Here is a 15,429-nt window from a genome sequence, read left to right as displayed (position 1 = left end):
GTAAATGACAGTCGAAACGAAGGGATTAAGATAGTACTGCATCATTTAGTATTCAACTTAGAAGGCAGTCTGGTGTCCAAACCCTAGACTGAGTTCTTAAAAACAGTGTGATGTCGCTGTTAACGTGTCATCCGAGAACTTGAGTCATCCTGAGTCGATCGATTCGACTTGGTGATATTTATTCAGATTCTATTTCAAGGTGGTTTATCGTCTAAGAGACGGGCTAACGGAGCCGTTTCAAACTTGTAAAAGAAATGAAACTCGTACGGTCTCCAAAAGTTTTCACGCCCTAGAAGGTTGCGCCGACTTTAGGATCCCAGCCGCGGGAGACCGACCGCATAACCCCATCTTTCCCTTCCCTTTTTCCCACCCTTTCGCCCTCCGGAAAGGGCCGAACGCTCTCAGAGCTTCCCAGTCTCACTCCGCCCCCCGCGGAAGGAGCCGAAGGCAGCGCCGGGCGCCGAAACGCGGCCGCCTGGAGCTCGGGCCCTTCCGGAAAGAGCCGAACTGCGCTCGGAGGAGGAGGGCGCCTCCGGCTTCCGCGCTGCGCCCCCGCGCTGTGCCCTCTGTCGGTGGCGTGGGGCAGCTGTAGCAGCGGTGGCGGCAGCCGCGTCGACGTCGACCAAGACTGGAGCGACGTTTAAAGAAGGAGCCGAATCGCCGCGGAGTCCGGCTTCTGGTCGTTGGAGGGCTCCCACCCGTCCGCGCGGCCCGACGAGGAGAAGCGGCGGCGCCGGGAAGCAGGTGAGGACCCGGCCCGGGGTCGGGAGCGGCGAGGGAGCGCGCCCGCTGCCTCCGTCGCTGGGCCGCGCCTGCGTTTGCATTCTCCTCACTTGAACCAGGAAGCCGCGGAGTCGGAGGCTCCGCTCCTCCGGCCCTTTCTTTGTGTGGGCCCGGGAGCGAAGGAGGGGACGAGCCCGAGGGCCGCGGCGCGGTCCCCTCCGCCGTCAGGGGCCGAGGGGCTGCCGGTGCCCTGGGTAGGCCCGGCGCATGGGGAGCCCACCGCGGGGACCCACTTGGCTTTTTGCTCGCCTTCCGCCTGCCTTTTTGTGCCTCCTTTTCTCCTCCTAGCTCCTACTTTGATTTAGAGGTTTTCTGCCCGGCCCATCCTCCCCTTCCGTCCCCTTCTCAGGGCACAACAATGCCGCCTGCTTGGCCTCATCCCCTCCCAGCACCCCACCCTCCCGTTCGCCACCTTCTACTTTCCCCGGCTCGCCGGCGGACCCCCGCCCTGGCGGTGCGTTCCTACCTCCATCTGGATTTGCAGGAAGCTGCCTTTTCGCGTGAATTGGGGTGAAAAAAGAAAAAGAAAAAAAAAAAAAAACACCTCGGTTGCAGCCGGCTGGGTGCAAATGGGGAAGAGGGGGTGGAGTAAGGAAGACGGGGTTCAGCTACCGCAGGGAGCCGCGTGTTGGTTGGCTTTACTCGCTCGTGGATGGCGTTTCTCTCTTTTCCACCTTCACCTGCCTTCCGTCAAGGGTTTGTCTCCCAGCGATGCGGAATGGCTTTTCCGGAGGCAGGTCGCAGATCTCGGGGTGGGTTCAGAGCGATCTGTGCGGTTCCTGGGCCCACCCTGACGGGGAAAAGCGGGAGGAAATCTAAACAAAATGAAACCAATTCCCGGTGTCACCTGGACACGTACGTTTGATGCATTGCCTCCTTCCAAGAGCGCATTTGCAAACGACAAAAATTTGTATTCGGAAAACCTATCTACCTACTTAAAAGCGACTTCTGTCGAAATCCCCGTCTTTCGGAAGCCCTGGTGGCTGGCTCGCTGTCCAAAGGTCACCCTTTCCGATGAGTGCCTTTAGGGTAACCTGGAATTCCTTGGTACTGTTAAACGAGCAATGCCTTATAACAAATGATCTTTCAAATCCTCATTTCTAGACTTTTTGCCTACTTTTTGTTTTTAAGCTGCAGTTTTGAAAATTTCGAAGATGCTTGAGACGCCCCGCCTTCCACGTGTATATAACTTAAGCACTGTGACGACAGTGCTACTATTTTGGTAACATTAAAGGGAAAGAATATTAGCAATAAAAGGGTTTCTCTACCTAAAGTACTTATCAGCCAATTGTGTGTGTGTGTGTGTATATATATATATTCTATAGAAGTTAAATACATAAAAATTAAATATATAATATATGTATGTATTTTAAGCTACTAGGCACCCTTGTTACTGCAAATGTATTCTGTGACATGCAAAAAAAGAATGTTTTGGAGTGGTACACAGCATTGCTCTTTACTGACCCTCCCCCCTTTTTCTAGAGTGAGTAACTGCTCTGCTCCATTAAGTTTATGTTTTCGTTTTCACTAACACATCTGGTATAAAAAAAGTTTTCATACCAGTGTGCGTAATTCTTTACATAATTCTTTACCAACAAATTGAAATGTTTCATGTTTTCATGCAAATAAGCATTAAGAAATGGTGACCTTTCCTTTGTCTTATTTTTTTCACAGTACCATCTGTTGACTTCGCTTGGCACTCTAACATTTCACCTCTGGAGATTGTAAGAGTAGAGAGGTGAGGGGAAGGGGCAAGGAGATGATGAAAGGGGAGAGGGCAAAAAAGGTGTTTCATAGTTTATCTAAGTGAGGCACCCTGATTTAAATAAGAACAGAAAACTGACCGGCAGTCTGGAGGTAATAATTGTCAGTGTTTATAAACAGTTTGGTCTTTGGCTATAGGGAGTAACTTTTGAATGTGTTCTTAGGATCAGTTAAAATTTAGGAAGAGTATAGGATCGCTATTGCACACAGTAAGCTTTTCTGACACTTAAATCATTCGTTTACAGGTGAAATAACTTTTGTGTGTTCACGATGAAGACTTTTTTCCTAAAGTTTTAAGATCGTTAAAAATAAACTCTTGAGTCTTCTTGGGGACAGTACCCAAAAGTGGAACTGAGAAAATTAATTCTAATCCTAAAAAATTGCTTAGTGGTGACACATGTATCTGAGATTCAGAGGAAGAGATTACCGTTCAGATCTGTAGATCAATTAAAAACTCACTTGTCTTTTCTCAGGGGGAAGTCATGAGATATGACACATGGTCCAAAAGCCAGCCTGTATGAACAGTTTATATACAAGCCAAAAATTTTATGCCAAACTTCAGTTAAAATTTGAATACACCTTTGAATGGTGCTGCAGCTTACATTCTGAAATGATAAAGTACTTCTTGTTTTTCTTTTCTAATCTTCTCCCACCCCTTCCTCCTCCCTTTCTCTTACAGGCATGGAGAGTAGAAAACTGATTTCTGCTACAGACATTCAATATTCTGGCAGTCTGCTGAACTCCCTGAATGAGCAACGTGGCCATGGACTCTTCTGTGACGTTACCGTTATCGTGGAGGACCGAAAATTCCGGGCCCACAGGAATATTCTTTCAGCTTCTAGTACTTACTTCCATCAGCTCTTCTCAGTTGCCGGGCAAGTTGTTGAACTGAGCTTTATAAGAGCAGAGATCTTTGCCGAAATTCTCAATTATATCTATAGTTCTAAAATTGTTCGTGTTAGATCGGATTTACTTGATGAGTTGATTAAATCAGGGCAGCTGTTAGGGGTTAAGTTTATAGCAGAACTTGGTGTCCCATTGTCACAGGTTAAAAGCATCTCAGGTACATCTCAGGACGGTAATGCAGAAACCGTACCTCCTGGTTCTGGTGACAAGAACCTTGAAATACAAAAGTCAAAAGATGAAGCCCAAGATAACGGGGCCACTATAATGCCTATTATAACCGAGTCTTTTTCCTTATCTGCTGAAGATTATGAGACAAAAAAGATCATTGTTACCGATTCAGATGATGATGACGATGATGTCATTTTCTGCTCTGAGATTCTGCCTGCAAAGGAGACTTTGCCGAGTACCAATGCAGTGGCTCAGGTCCAGCCTAACCCAGGTTCCGTTGCCATTTCAGATGTTGCACCTGGTGCTAGTAATAACTCTCCCCCTTTACCAAATCTCACACCTACTCAGAAACTTCCTACTTCTGTGAATCAGGCAACTCTGAGCCAGACGCAAGGAAGTGAAAAATTGCTGGTATCTTCAGCCCCAACACATCTGACTCCCAACATTATTTTGCTAAATCAGACACCACTTACTACACCACCAAATGTCACTTCTTCACTTCCAAATCATATGTCTCCTTCAATCAATTTGCTGGTGCAGAATCAGCAGACACCAAACAGTGCTGTTATAACAGGAAACAAGGCCAATGAAGAGGAGGAGGAGGAAATTATAGATGATGATGATGACACTATTAGCTCCAGTCCAGATTCGGCGGTCAGTAATACATCTTTGGTCCCCCAGGCTGAGATCCCCCAGAATGCCACTTTTGATGGATCGTTGGTACAGAAGATGCAGATTCCTACACTTCTGCAAGAGCCACTTTCCAATTCTTTAAAAATTTCAGATATAATTACTAGAAACACTAATGATACAGGTTTAGGATCAAAACATCTAATGGAGGGTCAGAAGATCATTACCTTAGACACAGCTACCGAGATTGAAGGCTTGTCGACGGGTTGCAAGGTTTATGCAAATATCGGAGAAGATACTTATGACATAGTGATCCCCGTCAAAGATGACCCTGACGAAGGGGAGGCCAGACTTGAGAATGAGATACCAAAAACACCTAGCGGTGAGACGCCCAGCAAACGTATGAAAGTAAAACATGATGATCACTATGAGTTAATAGTAGATGGGAGGGTCTATTATATCTGTATTGTGTGCAAAAGGTCATATGTCTGTCTGACAAGCTTGCGGAGACACTTTAACATTCATTCCTGGGAGAAGAAGTACCCTTGCCGTTACTGTGAGAAGGTATTTCCTCTTGCAGAATATCGCACAAAACACGAAATTCATCACACAGGGGAGCGAAGGTACCAGTGTTTGGCCTGTGGCAAATCTTTCATCAACTATCAGTTTATGTCTTCGCACATAAAGTCAGTTCATAGTCAAGATCCTTCTGGAGACTCAAAGCTTTATCGTTTACATCCATGCAGGTCCCTGCAGATCAGACAATATGCGTATCTTTCTGATAGGTCAGGCACTATGCCTGTAATGAAGGATGATGCCGTTGGCTATAAGGTCGATGCTGGGAAAGACCCTGCAGTAGGGACCGCATCTACTCCTCAGAACAAGCCAATGACCTGGGAAGATATTTTTATTCAGCAGGAAAATGATTCAATTTTTAAACAGAATGTAACAGATGGCAGTACCGAGTTTGAATTTATAATACCAGAATCTTATTGAACTTTGAAAACTCCAAAAGTTTGGTTTGCATTCAGGGGCAGGGGTTTCAAAAGACCTGTAAAACAAATTAAGGTGAAAACGAGTTCATTTGATCTGCCACATCATCTGAAGGCAGTCTAGTTGGATTATTTGTTGATAATTTTTAGAAGCAAATTATTCTGAAAGTTTGAGTAGAGATTGAGATACCCCCGCCCGAGTATCTGTTTGTATAGTTAGCTTTCAGCTCGTTTTAAAGAGGCAAGAAGAAAAAAAAAAACTTGGAGAGATAGTTTCCTAAATAGAATTTGAAGCAGTCTGAATGTTTTTTGAAAATAACTGGAGTTATTAGCATACCCTAGTCTATCTTACAACTTTCCCCTTCCATGTTAGCACTTTACTGCTGAATTCTCAATTATCTTAATATTGAGACTATAAATGCGTGTTGTGTTTTGGATGTGGCAAAAAAAAGTAAATAAGAACTTCTAAAGTTGTTCTGGAAAATTGCAGAATAAGTTTCTGCTTGGTTGTGTATTCTGCTAGCCCAAATGGATAGCAACCTCCTGCCTCCCTCCCGCCATGAAAATGGCCGCACAGACAAGTGTCTCATCTGAAGAAAGAGTTTTAGTTAATTAGAATTGAGTTTTGCTTTTATTGCCATTGTCTGGAAAAGACTTTGGTGGCTGGACTACTGTATATATATACCTTCGCGGTTGTGGCCTCAGTGGGCAGAGGTGTTAATGGAAAACACATCTCTGTATTGCAGACAGGAGGAGAGGAAAAGTTCTGTTGCGTTTGTTTTGAGTTCTGTGTTCTTACATGATAGAGAGTGGAAGTGAATGGAGAGTTCCCTTTTTGTTCATCTGGTTAAAAATGTTCCCCTTCCGAAATTTCAAAGTTTGAATCCGAAAGCCACCAAATAAATATTTCATTATGTATAAATCTTTATAAATGATAGATTCCATAAATGAGACTCCTACATATTTTAGGCAGGAGGCTACCGGTATATATTTTTAAATGTTCATATTACTTAGAATTTCTAATAGAAAGTTTTCATTCGAAATAGTTGAATTCATGATCTAGTATTTTCCTTTCACAAGACCTTTTAGGTTTTTACCCCTTCTAAAGTAAGTTCCATTCCATCTGCAAAGTGCTGCAATATTATAGCAATCAGAACTATATATGTAATGTTATATAGGCTTGTTGATTCCCGTTTATCTTGCGAACAATACGTGTACCTTTCTTCCTTTTCAGGTGACACATATTTAAAACACTTAGAGAATAAAGTCAAAACTCACTGAAGTGATAGTACTAAAAGGAAGCAGGTTGGAACAAATATATAGCCTAGCCTTTATAACAGGATTAATGTGTTGAACTTCTGTAAATTACTTTTTGCAAAGGAAAAAAATTAATAGATACTGAAAAAGATTGTTGTGAATAGTCGTTAGTCCTTTGTAACCTTGCTTAAATATTTCTTAATTCAACATAGATATTTTCTTTCTCTTTAACTATGTATTTTTAAAAATAGTCTATTTCTTGACTTTGAACTTAAAGCTTTAATCGTAATTTTTCACGTATACATCATTCTTCTGACGGTAAGCCAGATTCAAAGATAATGGTTTCAGTGTTTCACTTGGTAGCAGAGGGTATCAGGCCTCAGTATTTGCAATGACGTGAGAAGGAAAAATGCTATAATCTTCTGCTTACCGAGGGCTAGAATGATGTGCATCTGTCTGTTTTCTGTTCGGAGTCTTGACGTTCAAACCATTTTGCGAACTAATCCTTGGAAAAGTTTAAGTTACCTTAGAACTTAAGACTCGGATCTCTGGAATCACAGTATCTGTTTCGGTTCTGTGCAGATACTGACAACATTACTCTGACTATAAGGTGCACTCAGAAGTATTTCCGGTGGAAATCTGTGTGAGTTTCATTAATGCTCTTTCACCAGTTAGACATAACTGCTTCTGTGAGTGTGAATGATACCTACAGCCAGCAGAGCTTCCAGACCTTTCAAATTTACCTGCTAGGAAAATTAGTTGATCATAATAAAACTTAAGAGTTTCTAACAAGGCTATTATGACAAACCAGGTATTGAGTCTGTAAGGGAAAACTGTCCATTCTGAAGAATACGAACAGAATTATTATGCCCTGCTGCTGTGCTGTCAGTTTTGAGTATAAAATTTAAACTCTGTGCCTAATGAAGGTGTCTTCTAGAGTTTTCTGGGGAGAAGGAAAACTGGAAAGTTAACTTGTATTTTTGCCAGAAGACTCTTCCTTGCATGTATGTCAAGGTCTTCAGTTTTTTCAGAAGTTTCTATATCCAAAGTTCAGAATTTGTGCAAATTAACTCCTTTGGGGCTGAAACCATTCACTCCCGGTGTTTATTGGGTTGGAGATCTGTAGCAAGATTCTGTTTAAAACTTCCCATGGTGTTTTCCTATTTCGTACTTCGCTTTCTGGCTACTAAATTCCTTCTTTTTTCTTTCAAGTTGGCTGCAAATTTGCGCCTACACTAAAATACCTGTAAACCTTCTGGATAGGAACCGTTTGAAAATACCAATGTGCTGAAAGAGATGACAAAATGAAAATGCCCAAACTAAGCAAAGATTTTAAAATGCCATAGCAATCCTGCAAGATTTACTTTAAAATAGATTTTAAATGATCATTACCATCTCAGTACTGATCCCCAAATGCAACTACTATGAGGAATTGATGTTGTCTTTTCCCCATTGTACCAAAAAGATAAATGGTTAAAAATGGTCAAGGTATTTCGTATTGTCAAGGCATGCCTAATCTAAAGGATTAAATGTTAATTCAACAGCACTGGCTTCCTCACCTCTGTCAATCATACGAAACCGTGTTCATTTCCACCCAGTACTGTAATGTTCATACTTGTACAATCTTTCCTATCATATGACTTTAAGTTCTACTTTTCATTAACCATTTCCTGGTATTAGTTCGTAGAGCTTCTTATGGCAAAAATAAAATGTTATAATTCTGATTTTCGAGTGTATTTTTTACAAGGTTATCTTTCAGAAATGATACAGACTTGGAGGACTTGGCTGGCTCAGTTGGTGGAGCATACGGGGGGGGTGGGGGTCATGAGTTCAGGCCCCACATTGGCCATAGAGCTCACTTAAAAAAAGAAAAGAAATTACATAGACTCTACTATTTTGTTTTTCAGTTCAGAGGATATTTCTGATGACAGCACAACAAAGTTCCCCACTAGGTTTGTTGGGGTGCTGACAGTACTGACTCCATCTTTGGCTCTCCGTCTTCTTTATGTCTGCGCAGTGACCTCCCTCAGGGCTACACGTTCCAGGGCCCTTGGAGGTTAACATATGCCCTGACCAGAATGTAGGAAGGCTTGTTTTGATCTTTCCTAAAGTTGTCGAAACAGCTAGGAGAGCTAACAATTTCTTCCCCTCCCCTCTGGCACACAGATGGCACCACTTTATTTTTTTATTTTTATTTTAAAAGATTTTATTTATTTGAGAGAGAGACAGTGAGAGAAGGAACACAAGCAGGGGGAGAGGGAGAGGGAGAAACAGGCTTCCTGCTGAGCAGGGAGCCCAATGTGGGGCTCAATCCCAGGACCCAGGGATCATGACCTGAATCGAAGGCAGACGCTTAACCAACTCAGCCACCCAGTCACCCCAGATGGCACCACTTTAGATAACTATACTTTGGCCTCACCACAGTGCTCTGTAAAATCTGTGGGTTGAGGTCCAGACTTTGGAGAACAGCTGTGCAGTGCCTGGATTGTGCCCACTCCGCCGCGACCCCCCCCCCCCCAGCGCGCCGGCCTCAGTGAGTTACCCTGAATCAGACTATCCGCGGTATGGAGTGGCTTGCTTCGCTGGCTTGCTGCTTTGTTTGGTCTCAAAATGCCTTCTCAGTCTGGAGGATACTTCACTGTCCCTCTTCTACCTTCTAAAAGGTTTTACATGTTGGTTCATCGCATCCCCATTGTTCCTTGAACCATAATAGTCAAAAGTGAGTGGGCTGTTGTTAGTTGCTTTGGAGTGTTTGTGATACTTTTGTGGGTTCCATGAAGACGCGTGTAAGTGGATACGGAGGAGGATAGTTTTATTAATTTGAAACATCACAAAAGCAGTCTGGGTTTCCAACATGGCAGTGATACAGATTTTAAGCAACATCCAGTTTGTAGAGGTTCTGGATTAATATTTTAATGTTTCATGCCCAGTTCAATACTTTAAAGCAGAATTAGGAATAAAGCAGTAAATATTACAAAATGCAGTCAAGTTACATATCGGAAATACAAATTCCTTCATTACAGCAAATGTTCTGCAAAAGAGTAAAGCAGCAAATATTAATTTTTCTAAGGTAACATGCACTTTATATAATTCAATGTAATAAAAAAAGAAGCTGCTCAAATTAAGTGTTACAAAATCTATTCTGTTTCAAGTTATTTTGTAAAGTAAGAAAAATACATAGAAATGAGTCAGAGTCTCAACACTTTAAGAAATGTGATAAATGTAGGATATACTGTGTAATGGTGCCTTTTAAAAAATTAAATACTCATACACGTTCACTAAAGCAACAGGTAGTGTAAATGGCAAGAAATTTCATTGAGTATTACAAGTTGGTATTTGTATAGTAAGTCAATTGGTCGTTAGTCCCTTTTTGAAGTCCAATAGAACTTAATATGCTCAGAACTGTAGAAAATAATAGTAATTTTATATAACGCAAAAGGGTTCTAGTTTTCCTGATTTGAACTCTGGATGAGACATCATTCATAATGCCGGAAGTTAAACCGAATGCTTTGCAAACATTTACTGTGAACAATGAGGGCACTTGTGCCTTGATAATTCTTGATGGCTGGGTGTCTACAAGGTAGATGGGAGCACCAGCATTTGCCTGCTACCTCTAATCCATCAAGTCGGGAGGTAGCGAAATCGGCCGGAAAATTTTCCAGTATGCGTTCTGTGTTTGCAGAACTAATTAGGTACCCTCCTGTAGCCCCTGTATTTTTACGTTATACAAGTGTAGGATTATCCATCTTCCTTTAAATCACTCAAGTCTCAGGTTAACATAAGATCGCAGTGAAAGTGTTCCTTCTGAAGTGAAGGCATGGGTGCCGAAGTGTTAAATTCGTCAGGTGGATGGTTTAAAGCTATGCATAATTAAAAGAACCATACAAACACCTACCACAATGTGCCGGATGGATGTGAAATCTATGGTAACACCTAAGAATTTGTCAAGTTGGCTACTTTTGAGGTTTTGCAGACTTAAAGCGGCATTGTAACACTTTCATAATCTTGAACACTGTCATGATTGGTCTCAACAGAAAAAAGGGCCAATAAGAGCAGTGGCATTAAAATACAGATGATTCTCTCGGGGTGGGGTGCGGGATACGTGCGGTTTGCTGGGATTGAAGCACAATATTTGAAGATTAAATAGTCACAAAGATTAGTAACAATTCATCATCACCACCCAAGAACCTAGCCTAGCATTTTAAACTCTGAATTTTAACCGTAAGACCTCCCACAGCCAATGTCTTCTGTAACACTGCACCATGCAGCAGAACCTCTGTCTCTTAAGTTATCGAATGTGTCACCGAGATCGACTCAAAACACCTCACACGTTGGTCTTTGTATTTCAGCGCATCCTAAACAATCAGTCCTGTTCCCACTACTCGAGGGAATATTGCACTTTTCCCTTTGGGAGGTACTGATAACGAAAGCTGAGCTGAACGATCACAACAGCCATTTTTTACAATACTCACAGAGAAGAAAGGAGTACAAGATACAGGCAGCGTTTTTTTGACATCCAGACACAAGCAAACAAAATCTTAGCCAAAACTCTCTGCATTGGAACCACTGGGTAGCTCCAGCTGGGAAATTTTCCTTAGGGACTGACTTCAGTGGTAGGGAAAGATAGGGCCTATAGATAAGCCAGGTGCTCAACCCAAGGTGCTAGGGTGGCGGTCTGTCGAGGGTTTGAGGACGACACTGCATTTACACAAAGTGGAACAGGTGGCAAGCCCCGCTGCCGCAGAGGGCCAAGGCAGAGCCATAGGGAAACGCAGGTCCAGGTCCCAACGGGACAAGCTTCTTGCTGGGATGGCTCCCCAGCCTTGCTTAGAGTGTGCGCTGCCCTTTTTGGAAGCGCTGGGTTCAGCCTAGCCACCCCTGCTCTGCACTGATAAATGAATAAGCTTCATCCCTATCTTTCCCTAGCTTGGCAGGCCTTCATAAAACTTTATGCATAAGAATCACACTTTAAATTTTGTACCCTACACACTTCCACTAAAGCAGAAATACAAAAGCCACGATAATCTCAATAGCCAGCAGGCATTCGTCTTTAGGGGCTGTAAGGTGGTGGTTTTTCAAAAGGTGGGTAGTAGGGGGGAGAGTAGCGGGGCGGTGCGCTCGAGGACCACATGTAGCTGGGCGAAGGGGAGGCGGACTGGGGCTCATCAGAAAGTCCGGAGGGCGGGGAGGATGGGAAGACACCGGAATGCTGTGTAATAAAAACGAAACACCAGTTAAAGCAGCTGGGTCGCAATCCACCCCCGCCCCAGCCCATCGTTACTTAAAAAACGAGTGTGGACCAGGTGTGCTTCTGTTTGGAACAACAGAGCGCTCCAAAGCCTCACAGAGTTCATGCGGGGCATCAGCCGGGGGGTCCCGCTGTCGCAGTCACTCAGGCTGCACAGCGCCCGCGTGGAGAGCATGGGGTCCTCCTCCCCAGCCCCTTGAGCCCTGCATCCAGCCACCTGGTCACTCCTACTTCTGTGTTGTCTCTTCAGTCCACCACCTCCCTGTCCATGTTTACAGCCCAAGCCTTCAGTGCCTCTCCCTCGAGCTATGGCAACAGCATCCCGGCTAGTCTTTGGAAAGCTACTTTGGGCCTTAAGAACTTCAGAGGTTAAGCCAGTAATGCCTGGGAAAGTCTTGGCTGCCAGAATATGTCCCAGAGCCCATCCCACAGACCAAAACACCAAACAAGAACTAAGGTCAGAGAGGTTAACTGGGCTTTCTTGGATCTGGGCTTTTCCAAGTCTGACAATTTGTTTCATCTTAACTGCAGCCCACCCGCCCGAGCGTGGGGTAGGTCGGAGAGCAGAGAGGAGCACGGGCGCGGAGATGAGAACACCAATGGTAAGAACAAGGAACAACCTGCCAGGTTGCAGTGACGTAGGATTCAGTATTACTTCGTGTTGTCTGACTTTAGTAGTCTTTGGGAAGGGAGAGGATAGAGATTTTTTTTTTTCTTTTTAAAAACAGTGAATTGACACATCAGGAGTCATTGCTACTTCTCTTTCCCTGGCTCATGTGTACCCTTGACCCTGATGACTTTCCTGCTCAAGGAGAGTTGGCCTGTTTTCATTTTGTTCATTGATATATCCCCCAGAGCTCAGAACAGTGCTTGGCAAGTAGTAGGTACTCAATAAATGTTGAATGAGTGGCCCTAACCTCAGGAGTATATCAGATGAACTTGGTATGTTTTTTTAAAAAAGATTTTATTTGCTTATTTGAGAGAGAGAAGCAGACTCCCCGCTGAGCAGAGAGCCTGACGTGGGACTCCATCCCAGGACCCCAGGATCATGACCAGGGCTGAGGGCAGACAGTTAACCAAGTGAGCCACCCACATGCCCCAACTTGGCATGTTTTTTAAAAGTAAAACACGTTTTCAAAGATTACAGTCACATCTTGTGGGTACCTCTCCTTGCTCTGGCGGTGGAGCATGGCTGAGGCCTGGAGACTGGAGGGGACTACCCGGACGGCAGGGGGTCAGAGGCTGGTTTTAGGCTCTCAGGAAGGGTGAACATAATAAGCCAATGAACAGGGCTGGAGAACTGCAATTTTCTGGTGTGTCTTAGTTCTAGGAGGAACTGGTACATGAAAAGAAAAACAAAAAGGAGTGCCTGGGTGGCTCAGTTGCTTAAGCACTGACTCTTGGTTTCAGCTCAGGTTCTGATCTCGGGGAGCCCAGGGTTGGATTCCAGGTCCAGCAGGAAGTCTGCTTGATCTGTTCCCTCCCCTCCCCTCCCCGACTCTCTCTCTCTCTCAATCTCTCATAAATAAATAAGTAAATAAATTTTAAGATATGGCTTTTAAAAGAAAAACAAAGACCCACTTACACCACAATTTCTCAACAGTTCGAGTGCTGTTTGCGGGAGGTTATGCCTTTACTTTGGCTGGCCAGTCTGAGTCAATCATGTTATTTTTAAAGGTCTGGGGCTACTGAGAGTTGGCCTTGATATGAGATTTCTGGAGCCTGAGACAACCTGGCTGAGTCTCCTAATCCCCAGTCCTCATCCCTGCACTCCTTAGAAAGGGCTGTCCAGGTATCTAGGTCTTGCCCATGGCACTGAGATATCCATCCACATTGTGCTGGGATGACAAGGGATGTGGCTCCCATCACTCCCTCCTCCTCCCCCACCCCATTCATTCTTTCAGCCCTGAGTGAAGGAATGGACAGGGTCAAAGGACCTGCAGAACCCTTAAAGACAAAACATCTTGAGTCAGTGGACTTAAGCCTGATTCCTTGCTAAAATCCCAATTTCTCTCTCCACTCTAGGAGGACTTCCTAGTTTTCCATTCTGCACTACAGGACTCCCTTCTTCCCTCCTTCCCTCCCTCCCTCCTTCCCTGTTGCTTTCAAGGGAGAGCACTGTCCTCTCAGCCCAGTGGGGACAAAAGTCTCCATACCAGGGACTGGAGACATGGCACTTGACCCTTCTAAAGGCGCCACGGGAGGGTGAGAACGAGGCGGCCGGGTTTAGGTGCTCCCAGACAGGAGGCGCAAGCTTCCAACAGCGCAGCAAGAGGCCGTTCTGTCCCGGGAGGTGCTGCGAGAAGCTTCTGTGGGCAGCAGCTGCCGAGGGTGGCAGTTGCACACTTTGATAGTAAAAGGGGGGGTGTGTGTGTGTGTGACACAATGGCCTTTGGTTCTCACTTCTTGCTTTCATGTTTGGGAAGGATTCAAGCGGCCGGGAGTGGTATGATTCTCACTTCCCTTTGAGGACACTGGGAGTCTTAAGGATAAACTTGAAGGACTCCTGGCAGAGCTAGGGAGCTAACTGGCTGCAGTCCACACGCCCTTGGGGCCCGGGGTTGGGGGGGACGGGGGGGGGGGGAGGGCAAGGCCCACAGGACCCGCACATAGTTTCCTAGCAACCAGCAGGCACCTTGGGAAGGATCTGGCTTTGTTACAGCTGGGGAGCTGGCCTGGTGCTTTTTGGTTCCTGCCTGGGAGTGGGAGTCGACTTTACTAATGGGACAGGCAGCTCAGCAGAACAGAGCTTTGAATCCTCGCACGCCACAAAGCATGAAAAGCATCTAAATAGCCTACTTCTGGGCCACCGTGGTCACTTCGAGCCTGCCGCCTGCCCAGTTGCTCCTTGGAGGCGGGGGCGAGAAGCGGGGTGAGCCACAGGCTGAGGGTGCTATCAGAGGATGACCCCCCAGCTCCCCACCCCCACCCGGTGGAACACACTTGGTAGGCGAAGGGGAAATACAGAGAAACGGTTGAGCTGGGGCAGCCACAGCCTTCTAAGGTTTTCGGTAGCCCATGCCATGCACCCCCTCCCCCAGGACTAAAGCAATCCTCCCATTAAACGGGTCCAATCTCTAGGGGGTCATTTTTGGTGGCTACGGTACCTTCACAGGCTTTGATAACGAGCATAAACAGAGGTGTCTGCATTTTGCGTAGGCTGAGACTTTTGTTTACTAGGTGGACAGGTGAGGAGGCAGCTCACCGTTAGTGAAGGAGGGGGACCCACTTAGGGCCAGACTGGGAAGTACGGCTGGGACCCTTGAAGTGTTACATAAAGCTCCCTTAGGTTGAATTTCCCAGTGCAAGTAGAACCCGATGCCTTATACCCTGCGGAATTTGGGCTACTTGGCTAAAACCAATGTACAGGTAGGAGGAAAAGTAGGGAGGTTAGTGAGGAGGCCAAGATAGCCTCAGTTTCGATCCTTCCTGGCTTGGGGAATGGGGAGCTCACGAAGCGAGGACACTGTGGAGTCCAATGTTTACGAGAGTCCCGTTTCTCCCAGCTCAGCACTCACAGCCTCCTCAGGGCCATCTGACTAGAGCGAAGCCCTCATCGTGTCTGACCACAAGGAATATTTCCTAAGCTTCCTAACTGGACAGCTACCCAACGAGGGCACAACTTGGAGGGATTAAAATAAAATCCTATCCCTCTTTTTCCTCTCTCTTCTATCAGCCTTG

At 45.2% G+C, this 15,429-nt stretch overlaps 2 protein-coding genes across 4 annotated transcripts in view; one reads left to right on the top strand and one right to left on the bottom strand.

Annotated features, from left to right (window-relative positions):
* Window positions 1-606: 606 nt before the first annotated feature.
* Window positions 607-8,224, top strand: ZBTB33 (zinc finger and BTB domain containing 33). Of its 2 annotated transcripts, none has more exons than XM_047716155.1 (2): window positions 607-744; window positions 3,227-8,224. In XM_047716155.1, exon 2 carries the CDS (start codon window positions 3,229-3,231, stop codon window positions 5,245-5,247), a length of 2,019 nt encoding a protein of 672 aa, XP_047572111.1. In that variant the 5' UTR covers window positions 607-744; window positions 3,227-3,228; the 3' UTR covers window positions 5,248-8,224. The 2 variants fall into 2 exon arrangements, with proteins under 2 accessions (XP_047572111.1, XP_047572112.1); XM_047716156.1 differs by lacking the exon at window positions 607-744 and adding an exon at window positions 2,167-2,521.
* A 1,071-nt stretch (window positions 8,225-9,295) lies between these two features.
* The window catches only part of TMEM255A (transmembrane protein 255A), a 49,186-nt gene continuing 43,052 nt past the window's right edge, over window positions 9,296-15,429 (bottom strand). For both annotated transcript variants that reach the window (XM_047716723.1, XM_047716724.1), the window contains one exon: window positions 9,296-11,709. In XM_047716723.1, the coding sequence (XP_047572679.1) occupies window positions 11,551-11,709 (159 nt within the window). In that variant the 3' untranslated portion in view covers window positions 9,296-11,550. The remainder of the gene's footprint in view (window positions 11,710-15,429) is intronic.

This window comes from Lutra lutra, chromosome X (genome assembly GCF_902655055.1).
Source record: "Lutra lutra chromosome X, mLutLut1.2, whole genome shotgun sequence".
Taxonomy (NCBI): Eukaryota; Metazoa; Chordata; class Mammalia; order Carnivora; family Mustelidae; genus Lutra; species Lutra lutra.
This window is presented reverse-complemented; position numbering and strand designations above follow the sequence as displayed.